Source organism: Trachurus japonicus, chromosome 20 (assembly GCF_045865225.1).
Source record: "Trachurus japonicus isolate A0001 chromosome 20, Traja_1.0".
NCBI lineage: Eukaryota > Metazoa > Chordata > Actinopteri > Carangiformes > Carangidae > Trachurus > Trachurus japonicus.
Genome location: NC_140926.1, coordinates 20,618,178 through 20,635,528, shown reverse-complemented (window position 1 = coordinate 20,635,528; position 17,351 = coordinate 20,618,178). Strand labels below are relative to the sequence as shown.

At 42.5% G+C, this 17,351-nt stretch overlaps 1 protein-coding gene across 1 annotated transcript in view; it reads right to left on the bottom strand.

Annotated features, from left to right (window-relative positions):
- Positions 1 to 13,267, bottom strand: part of tmtopsb (teleost multiple tissue opsin b) — a 29,278-nt gene extending 16,011 nt beyond the window's left edge. The window contains exons 1-2 of the mRNA XM_085763441.1: positions 12,771 to 13,267; positions 3,213 to 3,541 (exon numbers count right to left, since the gene is read on the bottom strand). Of these exons, the coding sequence (XP_085619567.1) occupies positions 3,213 to 3,541; positions 12,771 to 13,158 (717 nt within the window). The 5' untranslated portion in view covers positions 13,159 to 13,267. The remainder of the gene's footprint in view (positions 1 to 3,212; positions 3,542 to 12,770) is intronic.
- Between the last annotated feature and the right edge of the window lie 4,084 nt (positions 13,268 to 17,351).

Sequence of the window (17,351 nt, the reverse complement as noted above, 5' to 3'; positions counted from 1 at the left end):
AGATCTTGCCTACAAAAACATTTAAAGAGGAACTATGAATATGTAATGTGGAGGCTCAACCGTGCAATATCAGTGCTTCCGACCCGGTGTCCAAGCTCTCGTCTTGGCAGCACCCCAAACCCACAATCTCTTTTTCATGACAGATAAGAATACACAGATATACACAGCATAACACTGTTTATGATTTTTTTTTTTTTAAACCTATTCACTGCTCTATTGATTGCTCTCTTGCCGGCTTCGTTGAAAATAAATGCACATGGCCAGGAGGAGGGTTAGCAACCGGACCTGCAGAGTTCCCCTTTAAGATGAGGACTTGTAAAATAAATTCACCATTTTACCATTATAAATAGTTGTTAGATTGTAGTTATATAAGTCTCAATGTAGTTTTACATCCCCTCTCCAATGTAGTAACAACAGGTCAGTGAGCCAATCAGAGAAGAGGATCTAAGGACCTCAATAAAAATATAGCGGAAACCAAATCCTTCCAGGGTGGTTGAGGTGGGTCCTGACCTCTTGTTTAAAGGCTCAGTTTTTGAATACATGCTCTGTGGACTGACACTTTTATAATTTCACAATAATAATATAGAACCAACCTGCTTTAGGCTACTGTATAATCAAACAAAATCTACCTTAATACGATATGGGACATTTAAACAGGAGAGACCGGGCACAGTCAGACCCACGCTAAATAGACCTTGGTGCAAAATTAGCTCAACCACAACAGACCTTAATGGAGTTAAAACACAAATATGAAAAGAGCAGAGATACAATTATTTTCTGAAAATTAATGCCAAAAATAATTGTTCACATCATATGCTTCAAAGACTGTTTTCACCTCCAACAATACTAATTTTCTAACCAATTTAACATCTGAAAATTATATTTTCAAAAAGTAAATGTTCACCTAATAGCATCATTTTCTATTGTATCTTCTCCTGGGGTGGTTATGATAGATGCTGAGCCATTCTCCTACTGTATATTAGATGTATTGAATAGGGTAGCAAAGTGAGACCGGAGCCAATTAGACCATAATTTGGAACCAGTCGGACACAGGTCCTGGGTCAGATCTTGGCTCCTCTTGCTGTATTGGCAAGAGTGGTGGAGAAGAATCAGCACTTTGAGGAAACTCTCAAAGCAGCATCGAGGATCCACCTGAACAAACAAGTGCATCAACATCAAGTCCTCAAAACCTCAGCATATACAGTACACTTGATTGGATGTTCAGCTGAAAGAGTCAGTGCTGGTAAAGCATGCATGAAGCAGCGAATGCCAATCAGCTAATGCATGTGTGACCTCAGCGATCTGCGTGCAACAACATGTTCCCAGGCTAATATCATTAGTGAGGTGGCGGAGTTCCAATTAGGCTGGAGTGAAAAGAAACTATGCTCAAACTTCACAACAACAGGGAGGTGGAAGGTAACCTACAGGCCAGCGCATGCAAAAGAAAGACAATCTGTCTGATTATCTCACAGCTCCTTAATGCAATTGATCAGTTTCTATTAATTTGCAACACACACAAAATTAAGTCTAGACTATTTTGTCATTGGCATTTCATCCCTTGAGCTGCTCAAAACAATACTTTTCTGACTGTATGGTTGACATTTTGATTTAATTAGCAGATTAAAAGACTGTTAAGTTTTCTTTTTTTGTATTTGGCACGAACTCTAGTACAACCTAACTCTGTTGCAGTGTTTGTAGTTATAGTGGCACAAGCATTTTCCTCCCTAATGTACTTATGTAAATCATGTTCTAGTAGTTAAGTTAGTAGTTTCGTAGTTTTTTAGTCTGTTTGTACTTTTGTGAACTTGTCCTGTCTCTATGTGGCACAACAAAATAACTAGTTAAAGCAGAAGTAAGTGGTCCGGCTAATGCTGCGTTCCAGGCAGGCTTTTGAAATCGTAAATTACAGCTTCAAGTCACCACTTACGACTTTGTAGCGTTCCAGGCAACCCACTCGTGTTTTTCCGACCTGTTTTACCTGTGAAAGTCACTATAACGGCCACTCGTAACTTCCGACCGGTGAACTCGTACCAGATCGAACTGGTACCACTTCACGGTCGGAAAAATACGAGTTTCCTTGAACGCACCATAACAGTCCTCGTCCCTACGTCGCCACATTCACGGCGTTCCTTGGCTGCACACACAGCCCTGCATGCCGTTCTCTCTCCTCATTGGATAAAAACTGTAGGATACGATAAATGTTTTCTCCTCGGCTCAGAGCAGAGCAGAGTGACTGACAGACCCGTGTTTTAGTCCAAACACTCTATGTAAGTGATTGCTGTCGGAAGATATAACTATTTAAGACTTATATTAACACAAATATATCACTTACTTCTGCTTTAAGTTAGTTAGCACTTTGTTATGAGTCAGGATTCAGGAAAGAGAGAGAAATGGAAAGATCCCACCTGCACATTTCCAAAAGACCATTTGTCCTGACACAACCTGCACCAACTGAACCAAGCCTCAAACTTTCACCCTTCATCTTTAGTGTTTGCATCACAGAAGAGTTGAAATCAAAGTTTCAAAAAGTGCCCTTAGGTCTCTCAAAACTAAGCTTTAGTGTGGACCGAATTCATTTTATTTTTAGTTTCATGAAAATGTGACAGCTGACACTGTGCTTTACCAGGTTCGCATTAACATCTGGATGTAAATTACTGCTGTCATTCAAAACTCCGGTCGTGTCTCAGCCTCTACTGCTCCTGCATTGAGGTGTAAATTATGTCTTGACGATAGCGGGAGATGGTTTCAGACACTTTGGCCTGAACAACCTCAGCAGTGGGCAACAGCACGAAGGAGTAGACAAGAGAATAAATTGGTGTTGGCAGCTTTAATAGCCTATGTTGTTGAGATGTCAAACCTGATTGGCGATTGTTGAGATCATCTGATGCATGGCTTCATTTCTAAGCTTTCAGACTCCAGTCTTTGAAATGTATATGAACTCATATTCTTTCCCCTCGTCAACTCTGCAGCCCCACACTGAAAATTTGGACTGCCTGGAGGGGTTTGATATGGTCCTGGATCAGTTAAGGCCACAGATCAGAAGGTGCACTGCTGGTGTGCATCTGAATCACTTATGAATACTTGCTGCAATCATATCTCAGACCAGACTGGCTCGTATCCAGGCAGCTGGAAGTTGTTTTAATGCTCAACAACTTCTCTGCATCGACTCAAACCCCCAACCCCAACAAACATTTATATTTGCAGAACCACACCTGTCTGATGGCGTACAGCAGCTTGCCATAGGAGTAGACGATGACGCCGAATGGCAGGACGAGGCAGAAGGTGAACAGGCAGATGATGTAGGAGATATTGTTGGGCGTCTGGGTCCTCCAGTCGACCGAGCAGGTGGTTCCAGGTCCCTCGGGCCCATATTTGCTCCAGCCCATCAGCGGAGGAACCGTCCAGGCCACAGAGTAGAGCCAGGAGAAGCAGATCCCTCCCAGCGCCGGGCGGAAGTCTCTGCCGTCGGCTATGGTGGGCGCCATCATGGTGCAGTAACGCTCGTAGGACAGAACGGCCAGGGATATGAGGGAGACGATGCCTGAGGACAGAACAAGAGGTCATGTAAAGTAGACAGAAAGATGGGATGCAGAGGATGACAGGTGTCGTCCCTCTGCAGCATGGTGGGTGTTTCTATCTCCTGCTCTACGTTACAAGACAAGACGCAGAAGATACATGTACTCACAGTGCCAGTACCAAAATCTACTGACACATACTGTAAAGAACTGGACTAGCTTCATCTATGTTTGGTATTCATATCATAAAACTGTTCTTAAATTTCAGCTTCACTTATTTTACTTTTAAAACTTAAAAATCAGGCCAGCGGCATACACACTCAAGAATCAATAAAACAGAGAATGCTTTTCACTCTTGGCTGTTAATGTTACTCAGTCTATTCAGTAATAAAAAGTGAAAGTGACAGGACTGAGTTTCAGTATAAGCATACTTATTTATTGTCTTAAATTCCCTCATTTAAGCCATTACATGAAATATAGGCAGTACAGTAGGCTACAAGACATTTTCACCACCAAAAGGCTCCAACACTGAATTAAGCCTCTGATCTGGAAAGTTAAGTAGCCTAAAACTTAAGTAACAATACTGAGTAACTTGCTGTATTGTTATTTCTATTTTCTTCTTTTTTTAAAAAGAAGACATTTCCATCATTTAAGCCATCCACAAAACAACAGACAAAGACCTGATAGTTGCACTGATCAAGCCTGGACTTGACTCAGTGGGAGACTACAGTAACTGTTTATATTAAATTTCTGAGAAAACACAAAAAGTTGACATTTCACAATTCTTTCCCCCAATCAAGACAATATCAGACCAGGCTCGTGTCTCAATTTGGATACTTCCATTAGTAGGCTACACTTCCATTTAGGTACACTACGCCAGAGTGCAACAGATAAATGTTGTCTCAAATCAAATATGGTTGTTGTGTAGGCTACATACCAGAAATGACAATCGCAACATTTGGCCATTGAATTGAGTTACTGCCAACTCTCACCGGCTGATGAACCGTAGCTGTTGCATTTTGCTTGTTACGGCGTATATGTTTGTTTTTTATGCATGTTAAATTGACTAAAAGATTTTAGCATCAGATGTGTGTGGTCAGAGGCAACATTAACAAGCTGTAAATATTTGCAAAATGCGACAGCTAGCGTTAGCTTGGTCGTAATGTTAAGCCGGTGATAGTCGGCCGTGGTTACAGACCGTGGTAGTCCCTCCCCTTCCGCTATACGTAGCCAAGATGGCGATCATTCAACACTCCACTTTGACTGTTATGCGTGCACCATCCAGGTATTAACCCTACAGTACGCTGCATTAGCCTTACTTGTCAGTGTGAACGCACTTAAACACTCAAAATAGTAAGTATAACTACGAAAGTGTGCGAATTGAGACACAGCACAGGTCTAGGTCTTGTCATCTTGTCTAGATTAAGAGGGACTCTTTACTAACTTTATCAAAACATTCAGTCTAGATATTACAACTCTTTGCAAACAAGTTCTGATTTGATTTGTTAAAATGTGTTGATTTTTGACCTGGACTTTGTATACTGCATAACATTATGTTTCTTGTATTTTCATTTATTCATTTATTTGGTTTCATAAATAAATCAAAGGTTTCAAAAATCTGAAAGTGAGTGGAGCAACCAATTTTTCAAAACCAAAGCATCTGTGTTCTCGTTCACTCCCGGATAATGAGCAAGCTGCATCTGTTTCTCTGACATTCGACGGACAACAGAGGAGTTCATCGAGTTTGACTGACATTCACTGCGCTAACAAGCCACAACTCCGTACCTGTGACAGGTCAACAGCCTGATTTCCAAACTTCCTCCATCAATTTCCACTCACTTTTTAAAAAACATCTTCAACTCTGGCAGACGTGTCTTTGGCTCAGTTTGCAGCATGTGAAACAAATCTGCTTTTTCTTGGCGTATCTTTTCATTTTCTCTATTTGCATTAACAGTGCCTCCAAACATCCCGTTGGATTTACAAAGTAATGGCATTATTCATCAGATATGCTCTAAAAAAAAAAAAATCAAAGTTTGTGCAGCTAATGTGTTTGGAGAACTGTGTTTTTAATCTTCAGCTTCCCATCCAGACACAAAATTGATTTAATTAGTTTATCACGTTACTATTCAAATTTTGCACCAAACCGTGTCGAAAATACTCAAAACTAAAATAAAACTTTGACTTTGTATGAGTGAAACTACGATTATTTTCATCACTACTACTCCTACTCCTACAGTGGGGCAGTCCCATAGTCATGAAAGTACCTGACTGACTGACTGACGCTAATTCTACCACTGCTCAGTGAAGCATAATCAAGCTGCAGTCTAACAAACCACTGTGGTTTCACACCTGCTTTGTATGCAGGGAGGCAGAGGAACGTGTCCAACACACTGAGCTTCACCTCCATTATGGCACATGAACTACTTTAATTACATGTATCACTTACGCTGAAGGAGGCAGAGGAATAACTAAACACAACAACACACACACCGAGCAGAGAGGAAGAGAGAGACGTCTGAATGGCTGTGGACCCCAGACAGAAAGCATGTGTCGGGATAGCTCAGCTGGTGGAGGAGGGTATTCTCTGGGATAAGTCTTGGCCCAGGTTACAGTCTGACCCACGGCCCCTTTTCTGCATGTCACCTTCTATCCATCACTCTCTTTCACTGTGAAAGTCATTAAGGCAAAAGTTTTTAGTGATGCTGTCAGACATGTCATAGTTATGTAATAGGGATTTAACTATAAGTGATCCAGCCACACACTTTAACTTAATTGTCGGTGCAAGTTGTTTTTAGAACAGCGGAGCGGTTCTAAAAAGCTGCTCAAGGCCAATGGGATTTCTTGGTTTCCCTCATCAAACTCATCAAATACACAATCCAACAACTCCAAAATACTCTCGTGGACAAGTTGTGACCTGCACATTCACCACGCTATGAGATAATAATGGAACGTTACAAGACAGAGTTGTTTTCAAGGTAAATTCATGCAAAACCGCTGATGCGTGTTCCCGTCGGGCGCAGTATTTCGGCAAGCAGTCTCTGCATTTGCCTCGAAAACAACTCTGTCTGGTAACGTTCTGTTATTATCTTATAGCGTGGTGAATGTGCAGGTCACAACTTGTCCACGAGAGCGTTTTGGAGTTGTTGGATTGTGTATTTGATGAGTTTGATGAGGGAAACCAAGAAATCCCATTAGCCTCCGTAGCATAGCTCTGAGCAGCTCGCGGCTCTACTCTGCCGTTCTAAAAACAGCTTGCACCGAAAATTAAAGGTACCGATCCTACTGCTATGACTATACGGATTATGGCTATGGGCTAATTTGCCAAAATGTTGAACTATCCCTTTAAATTCACTTGTTGCTACTGTAAGAGGCACCATACACTGCCTCAACTTTCCCCCCATGAACTGATTCGTCCTTTTGTCTATAACACACTGGAAAGAAAATGCCAATCACTGCTTCCTAGAGCCATCAAGTATTTCAGTGTCTTGTTTTGTCCAAAATCTAAAGAGAATCAGTGACTCAGCAAACAACAAATGATGAAAACTGATGAGCTGGACCCTTCGAACATTTACTAATGGAATCACAGTTGAGCTGAAACAGACAAATGTTTCTTTTCCCTGAGGAGGAGGACTGGACCATGAGCTCTGTTTTGTGACTCAGCCTAAACAGTGAGCCAACAGTGTCATTACATCCTCAGGTCGGTCATCATTATAACCTGCTCACACAGAAACAGAGGCAGACAGCAGCACGGCCACGCTCAGTCGTCTTCTACATGCTAATCGCTAATTGATGAACATGTGCCGGGGGAGTAAATTGTTGCTCAAGTCTTAAATCAGAGCTAATCAGCATATGAGTTTAAGTGCTGGGCCAGGGGCACTCTAGCTCCATCACACCGAGTCTACCAGGGACGGAGACTTTGATTACACACAATCACAGCAACTGGTTGCATAATGAGGGCCTCTGTGGCGTGTTGGGTTTGGACAGCGGGCTGGGCCAGTGGGTGCACGTCTGTTCTGTTAAGCGCAATGGCAAAGAGCTAGAGCCTTGAGAATAATGGAAATGACTATGTGTATTTGTCTGTTCAGGCTGGATATTAATGTGTTTGGTTGAATGTAAGTGTGTTTGATGCCTATTTTAATGACTGATGCACTCTGGTTAGATAGAATAGTTATTCTCTTATGGGTTACAAAGATAAAATGCCAAGGAATTAAAGAGAAAATCCACAATATGATACTTATATACAATGAAAGCATTTCAGTTGTAGCTGTGTATAAGTGCGTTACTCAAATGTCATTTGTGTTTTATTGTATTAATTTCCTCTACAGTATATGCCTCTAAAAACTACACTAAATGAAACTGTCTACAAAAAGAGCATCACTCCTTTGTTAAACAGCTTTCAGTTCATAGACATAAGTAACCAATGAGAAGAGTTTTATAGTTAAGTAAGTGGAAACAGCTTGGCTACAAATGGACTCTAAAGAAAGCAAGACATATAAATTATAGTCGCAGACGCAGCGATCCAAAGCTGGCACTGATGAAAAGACTAACGTCTGCAACACTGAGTCCGAGCCTTAAATTTATTGAAGATTCCATCGGATCTCATGTCAGAATATATGGATTGATACAGAGTGATGGTCAAATAGCCAAAAAAAAAGGTTGAGATCCAATGGGCCAAAGCAATAAAAGTAAACACTTAAACAAGGTGTGGGTGTATTAATTCTGAAGCTGCAGTGAGTACATTTTTGGATCAAGCTGAATATCCAGTGTATTACCACATCATTAAGTTTTTGCATGTAGTTTCCTATTCATATATCTAACCTACATGGAGCAACAGTATCATCCACATGATGGAAACCAAAAACCAAAACAATGAGCTAAAAGAGGCTAAAGGCTTCGTAGAGGAGAGGAGGACTGCAGCTTTTGGAGGTTCACCGAAACAAGAAGCATCTTTCACGTTTAAACCATTTGATCCATTATTAATAGACCAAAGAGCATCGATTAGTCCAGCTTCAATGTTTTGGTTTTTTGTCTTCTTGTCTGCTGTGATGAATCATTTAATAACAGCCATTGTGGACAGAAAAGTAAATCTCTTGAACATCAGCGACAGCGCTGACGGACGTCGCCTCAAGTCTAATCTAAAGTTGTTTATTTTGGAATATAGCTGCCGATGACCAAAGGCACACATTAATCACTTGGAGGGATTATTACGTGGAGGGATTACAAGGACACCGAGAGTGTCTGAGAAAACACAGACTGGGCCTGAGATGATCAAATAATTGTGTAATCATGGGTAAACAAATTTGAAGAATAACAACACCCCGTGGCCTCGGCGGCCTATTACAGAGGATTCTTTTAATGCTCCGCTCTGCTTGCTCAGCAACAAAAGGCGGCCCCTCTCTCTCTCACCGGCGACCGTTCCTCCGTTTGCTGCCTCGTAATGATTGCACAGTCTCTACTCGGAGCCTGGTGGGGATTCAGGGAGCAAATCACTCCCCAACGTTTGGCTTTGATTCAAACATGCTCGGCTTTGATTCCCCAGCATGCATTTTAAAGGCTTTCTCACCTGAGGCCCGATTCGTCTTAACTCCAGAGTGGTGTGGAATAGATTTAAGGTAAAATGAATGACCCAGTGTCCCAGGGTCCTGAGTCAGCACAGGAGCTAATCATCTTTCACTCTCTCCCTTCTCTCTCTCTTCTCTCTCTCTCCTTTTGTGTGTTCTTCCTCTCTCCTCTCCCCTCTCGCTTTTTTCATCTCATCTTTTTCTTCGTCTCCTCCTCTTTCTCCCTCTCTCTTCCTCAATCTGCACTACCCTCTTGCTCTTTCCCACTGCACCCCTCTCACTGTTTGCCCCCCACCTCCTCCCCTCCATCTCACCTCTACCTCCCTCTTGTTCCCCCTCTTTCCACTCCACTCCTGTTCCCGATCCAACTGATGGCAAAGCAAAAGCACTTATGCCGGATCAGACCGTTTTCTCAACTGCTGACCACACTGCACTACTCCCAACACGCTGTCACTGTGTGTTAACATGCATTTACTGTAAGTAATCCTGTTACCGGAGTAACTTAATTTCTTCAAAGTCGCATTAAAAAAAGAAAGAAAAGAAATCTGGTTTCTGTAATCAGCTTAAGAGGATTAGTGAAACCTGATTTCTGCTGCTAGATCTCTGGTGAGGAAAGGTTATTTCTTGACCGTGTCGAAGCATAACCAGGTCTCTGATTGACATTTTGCACGTGGGCTGGATGAAAACTTCAGACAGAGAAGGGATCGCTGGATTAAAGAAAACAGCCCCACAGGTATCCGTCTGCCAATTATTTTTATGCTTGCTTGGTTAATTGTTTAGTCCATTTAATGTCACCGCAACAGTGAACGCTTCCCAAGCCCTGCACCTGTTGCCCTCTGCAGCCAGAGACAAAGAGAGGAGAGAAAGAGGTACGGTAGTAAAGAAAAAGAGAATGGAGGGAGGAGACATAAAGAAGAGCTCTAAACCTTCATGAATAAAGTCTAATTCCGCTGAGAGTGACCTTATGAGGCTTGATTACAAGTTTTCTAACAGCTCCTGGCTGCATGGTACAGTAGCTCTGATGTTGTCTGGGTAATTGCAGCGGGGCGGACAGTGTCTCATTAACAAACAGAGCCGATTCCATCTCGGCTCTTTCAGGCAGAGGGTTTTCCCTTCAGTCCTGCCTAACTCAGTGGATCCCTCTTATACGTTTTGCAGTCCTGAGTGTGATAACGTATCTTTTACTTACTGAACACAGTAATGTGTTTTCCTACAGTACTTGTGCTGCTGCACTTGAGAGGCATTTTTGCACATTTGTACTTTTTTTTTGGGGGGGGGACTTTCTGTATTCTGTAATTTCCACCCTTTTACATAAAAAAACCCCTGGGTAGAAGTGGTGCACTTCAGCCCAGTTGGACTGTGAGTGTCTTTGTGTGTAGATGCTGTAATTTGAGACACTGAACACAGGGAAACCTGGCTTTACTTTGCAACCGTGCACATCCGGAAAAAGACACTGGGAAGCCACTTGCATTTAGAGAAGATGCTCAAATGTGACACAAAGATACACTGCAGCTAAATACGCATCCTAAAGAGGCGATACAATTGGAGCTTCATCTCCTCCTCAGGCTGCTACTTTTCCCACTTAAAATACAATCCGCCGTGAACTCTGCAGAGTTCAAACTCATTTTTGTGGGGATCAAATCCAACAATGTTCCCCTCTTCTAAGAAGTAACTCTCTCACACAACAAATGATTTTTTTTTCCCCCCCATTCACTTTTCTTTCTTTTTTAAATAAACTATTATGTCTCCTATTTGCGCAATTGCGTACAGGCTTTTCATCAGCCGGCACACAATGTGAAATAATTTGACCCTTTTGCCCTTTTTCAAACTGGCTGCACGTCTATCCTTTTTTTCTCCACAATCTGATCAGTTCTCGCCAAACTGTCATCAGTCACTCACTGCTCACATAAATCCTTCACACTGGAGGACTCATCTCTCCATCCCAGTGGCTAGTGTCCAGCCCAGTCCAGAGCTCAGTCTCTAAAGCCTCCAAGTCTTCTCTATTTCAACTCTGAGCCTTTGATCTTGTCACGTACAATTTTTTGCTGCGATTGGTTGTTGCTTGTTTATTCTGCTGCTGCTCCTAAAGAGGCAACTGTTTGCAAATTTAATCACGCCAAGTTCTCAGGTCATGGATAAATTGCAGATATGAAGTGTGCATGTCTCATTACAGCTTGACGCTCTCAGGGTTGTATTGGAAAGCTGTTGGCCGTGTCATTAGCCGTGCAGCGGAGTTATGGAGGAATTTTTCAGTTTGATGGGGAAGAGATGAGAAAACGATATGACCAGAGAAGAGATTTAAGAGCAGCAACCCCCAAGTTCAGACTCCGACGTTAAAAAAAAAAACTGTTGATTGAAAGGCAGCGACGCTTTACTACGTCTTACTGAAAAGTCCATTCTCCTGAGGGGAAATGAATTATTTATGAGCAACAACAGTCCAGTCTCCTGGGAGAAAACACCTGATTTAAAGCAGCAGCAGCAGCAGCAGCAGCTTCCTCCACCTTATTTCAAGTCCAGACTCCAAAGAGACAGAAACAGACTAGAGCAGAACATCTCCCTGCAGTTCACCCAGACTCCATAGAAGAAGGAAAAATAACAGCTATAATGGCAGCAGCACGTCTCTGTAGTGCACAGAGCTGCGTTTAACAACTCTCAATCACAGAAAACCCTGAAGAGCAACAACAGAAGTCATTAAGACCATGAAGACACTGACAAACACAAGAAGATCTCTCCACACACACCCCCACTCCCACTCCACCCTGTGTGCTGCACAAAAATTAGCATCCTATGGTTTCTGAGTAGATGAGGTGACATTAATCAACCCTGGACGGTCATTAGAGTGATTGCCCTGAAACTGAAAGGTCAAAGGTTTGACCCCACAGCTCTGTCTGCACCAATCTGCACACCACCAGACACAACCAAGGATCAAGATGAGAGCCTGACAGGTGGATTTATTATCTAGGCTAATATCATAAGAAATGCTTTTTCTATGTTTTATGATTTATATTATTTGAGTTTTTGAATTAATTTTCCCTCTAGCCCCCCCTCCCTTCTCTAAAATGCATTGTCACATCTGGAACTAAATTTGAATTACGACACATTACCAGATCCTATTAGGATTTATGTCCCTGAAGAAAATTCAGTTTGCGAGCTTAGCAAAGCCGAACATAATCAGCAGGGAGCAGCACATTACACCTTCACAACTTAATAGGATTTTAATTGAAATTAACCGCAGAATTAAATGGGTTTACAGGATTTTAATCATGTTAGGTTTTGAGTGAGTTTTGCTGCAGGCAAGGAGTGAGCATTTTCCTCTGCAGCTACAGGGAGAAAATATATAAGGCTAAATATGTTTGACAGCAAAGCAAATAAAACACATGAGAACTGATGAGCCTTGATTTAGTCATTTTTCACGTTTAAAAATCTTGAAAGGTCAAACTGGACAAACTGGAAAAGGACATCCTGGGGACAAGACAGTGTCCAGTAATTACACACATCTGACCGGCAGGTGAAATTAAGTGGCAACAAAAATCAATATTTCATCTCTTTTTCTCTTGATAGAGGTGAATAAGTCACGCGAAGACAGAAAGATAACATTTAAAGATTTCAATCTGGATTAAATGGGCTGGAAGATGTTGTTCTGGTTCATTCAGTCTGGTGACACATGCCAAAGAAAAATGGAAACACTCCTTACCCAAACATGCGTTCACGAACCCGTACCAAACGCACCCAGCGCGTCCGATCAGCCACCGCCCCTGGGTGCTGGCTGCGAAGCTGAACGGGGTGCCCAGCATGCTGACCAGCAGGTCGCTGGCAGAGATGCTCACCAGCAGGAGGTTCATGGGCGTGCGCAGAGCTCGGTACCGGCAGAACAGCGTGAGAACCAGGAAGTTACTGAGGAACCCGAAGGTGCCGATGAAGCCGAGGCACACCGCCACCACCAGATGCCCCGTTGGGCTGAGGGACGGAGGAGGCAGAGCGCCGGACACCTCTTCGTACGCATCCGTCGCCGTCGCTGCCGTCCCGCCGGCTCCTCCCCCAGGACAATGCGCGCAACTTAAGCTCACGTTGGAAACGATCATACCGAGCCGAGCCGCGAAGTTTGGACCAACCCGAAGTTTTCCATCCGCTCTCTGTGCGTTAAACTCGCTCAACCCATCTGGAGGAGCGAGGGCGCACGGAGGAGTCCAGCGAAGCGCCGTGCGCGCATATGGCACCCTTTTTTTTCTTTTCTTTTTTTTTTGAAGACAGGGGGGGTTTGTCAACGCTTAGCTATCCAGTCCGACAGAGCCTGTTGGCAAGTGAGTGAGGATTCAGAGAGCAGACGGTGGTACGTTATAGGTCCGCCCCTCTCCGCCGTGCGCTCCGGGTCCGGAGAGGTGCGCTCCCTTATCTTGCGCGACCACCGGTTCAGCGCGTATGAGCCTGAGCTTTTATCACCCACAGCGCCTGTAACAGGGGGGCTGCAGCCCTCAACATGAGGCGCTGGGGTGGGGGGTGTATGTGTGTGTGTGTGTGTGTGTGTGTGTGTGTGTGTGTGTCTATGTGTATGTGTGTGTGTCTGAGCACTCAAACCACTATCAGACCTACAGACACTGGTGATGGAAGCGTTGCGTAACAGCTTTTCTTTTTCTTTTTTTTTTGTTTCAGCTAAAAACAAGCAACCAATTTAGAGAAACAGACCCAGCAGCTTTGTGACAGGTGCATGCACATAAGTCTGTGGAAATAAAACCTTGGTGATCGATCCAACAACTCCTTTACACACATTTAATTAAAATAAATCTGCAGTCGTTCATGTCAGGGTTGCAGGAAAGAATCCATGAGCTGCCTGACAATCAGTATTTCATAGCCTAAGGAACAAAGACTGATTTCTTGTGAGTTCATGAAATACTTTGTCTTGACTAATCATTATTTCAAATAAATAGATAGATAGATATTTATTTGCCAATTTCAGGGTGATTTATTAGCTTATTGTGTCACAGCTGGATGTCAGGAGCAAGGAAGTGTAATTAACTGTCAAAAGCATGGCAATCAATGGTGTTCGCCTGCTTGCAGCCTTTTCTTTCTCCCTGTGTGAGTCCTGGTGTTGCTCCCGCTGCTCTCCCTTATTCTCACTTGTTGCACATGTGTTTTTTCTTTTTTTTTCTTCTATCCTTTGACAGGAACACAGATGCACACGCATTCGGCCATTTCAAAAGGAAGCCTGAGTTCTTTTTTCAGGTTTTGAGGAAAAAAGGGAAAGAGTGACAGCAAAGATACTTCCTTTGCAAGTCCTTGTGTCTAAATGATGTCTTCACGCCCCACGAAATGACACCTGCTGTATGCATGAGTAAGCTCGCACGTTTCATATTAGGGCAGGCAAATTGAAGCATTTCCAAGTGTCGGTTTCCATATTTAAACGTTTAAATTGATTTCTGAGTGATGAATGTCATGACACACCAGCAGCTGGGCTCTGGAGCGGAGAGGTCCGGGTCCCTGAAAGTCTATAACAGCACTGGATCCAATCCTTGATCAACCTTTCAATCAGAGTGTCCATCTTGTGATGTGATTCTGCTGCTGGGTGAGTAAATGCATTTGACATGATTGACAGACACACACCCACAGCATAAATAGAACTGTAACTAATGACTATTTTGAGTGAGGAGGTATAGGAAGGTGTTCACTGATTATTCCCTCCAATTAATAAAGATGCAGCATATCTGCCAAGCTTCACTTTCCACTTGATATGCGAGGGGCACATGAGGCGATGGAACTTTCCATCAGATGTATATCATGAGGTGTGAAATCGCTCACCACGGACATAAAGCCTTCATTATCTGCACATCGAGGAATCTCTCACTGGGAACGCATTAACATGTCTGTGTGTTTTTTTAAAGCTTTTAAACAAAGACCCAGTTATGTCACTTCTCTGTGAAATGGGAGCAGTCAGATAAGATGTTGGGCCTTATTATACTTATAATGCAGTTAACATGCTGAAACGCACACACTACACTACACGTGTTGCTCACCCACTCTCTTGTCTCCTTTACTATTCCTTTGATTTCCAATGTAACCTTGCGAGCAGATGCACTCTTGCACCTCCAGTGAGAAATGAATTATTAATTAACCAAAATGAGTTAATTTAATGAAATTTGCCTCATCAAAAATGTAGCAGTGTTCATAAAAACTTAAGCATGGGACACATTTCCCTGCACTTAAGTGTGCGTTAATTTCCTTATCATTAAGGTTATGTCACTATATCACCCTGTGCATTGTGCACATGCAGGCAAAGTTTTATTTCAAACTTTTTTCTTTTTTTTTTTTTTTTTTTACAAATGATCAGACCTTTTCCTGTAGTTTGCTATTATTTTGAGCCAGTTTAATATGACAAAATGAATGAGAAGAAAGTCTAATCTTGACATGGCCATTTTACACTCTCTGGAGTTCGGGACATCTATGGACCATTAAAGACTCTAGGACAATATGTCCAAAATGCAAATAAGTTTAAACTGCTGTTTGCTTGCCAGTCCTGCCAAGAGCTTCAGCCTTATAAGAAATTGGAATACATCCTGTAAGCAGCAGTACTCCATCAGAGGAGACTATAATATACTGTATATATAATATAATATAGCAACTCAGTATCGGAAAAAGGCGAGTTCTTTATAGTTATTGATCTTTTATGATTTTGTTTTCACTGCTGAAGGCATAAAAAAATCTCTAAGTGTCTTTATTAGCATTACTAAATGATTACTGATAAGACTATAAATAAATAAATCTTCATTGCACACAATGTTTATTAAATGATATGCTGGCAGAAGTATCTTTATGTGGTAATTTTTTCAGTCTATTAGTGTATTCTTTTTATCAGCTGGCGATTCCATTCTGCAACGCATGTCTGCTGATGGAGAAAATAGTCCACATGAGGGAGGACCTCTTTGCTTTAAAGCATACAGTAGCTACCAGATATAGATTCAACATCCCATAGCAGCTGTGCTGAAGAAACTGCCCCACTTATATGGAGTCGGGGCTACGCTAAAGGCTACGAGATGAAGCTATCAGACTATTCTACCATTGAACCTCATGGGAAATATCAACTCCCTGGCAAGAAGTGTGAAGAGCCAGTGAGTATGCAGAGAGTCTAGTCACATGAGTTTCACAGAGGCCTGGTTGAACAGCAATACTCCACTTCTCTGCTTGAAAACAACAGGTGGTCCAACCTCAGGAAAATCACAGTGAAGGAGATACAGTATCTAGATCTATATACTGTATATATACAGATTTTATAGAATTTGCTCTCCATTGTCACCTGAATGGCTTCACTCAGTGTGTTAACTGTGCCACAAGGGAGAACAATACACTTAATCCGTTGTATGCAAACATCAAGGAGTCCCACATTTATTCAGCTCTGCCACCACTTGACAGAATGGTTGAATGCACCACAGATTGCATTCACTTCTGTATGGACACTTAAATACCAACAGAGACTGTGCACTGCCCTTCAAACAACAAACCTTAGACCACCAGTAAAATCAAGACCCTGCTCAAGAAGAACAAGGAGGCCTTCAGGGATGGAGAGAGGGAGGAGCTCAGGTGTGCAACATGAGCTGAAGAGGAGATTAAGGCAGGTGAAGGAGGAAGCTGCAGCACAACAACAGCAGCATCAGCAGCAGAGAGGTGTGGAAGGGGATGAGGACCATCCCTGGCTATAAAGAGAACAGCCGAGCAACGTCGGGTGATGTCAACAAGGTCGACGAGTTCAACGTGTTGTGCAACGTGACACAACCTCACCACCATCCACACCAGTACAGCCATATGAATCATTTCCTGAAGAGAAACGCACATGTTGGTAAAACAAAGGCTTGTGTGTGAATGCCTCCATGTGTTCATGTGTGTGTGTGATGATGAGCTCTGTCTGCATGAGGTTTGTTGACATTCAAACAAAATTGTCAAAGCTGCAAGTCAGATTCAAAGGAGCCACAGTGTGACAACCAAAACCATTTCACCTCCTAACCTGACTTTTTAAGTAAACAAAGCTGAACCCCAATAAGCAGCTCACACATAAAGATTAGATTAGATTATACTTTATTTCATCCCCGAGGGGAAATTTGTTCGTGACAGCAGCATTTAACAAGGAAATAAAAACAAGACAAATAATAAAATACACAATTCATAAAAATACTTTAAGAAGAAGAAGACAAAAGGAGAAAGTGCTACGGTGCTCTCTACCTGCTGGGCAAAGTAACAGATTTTAAAAAAGTGCTTGCTGGTAGACAACTATAAAAAACAATTTAAAGTG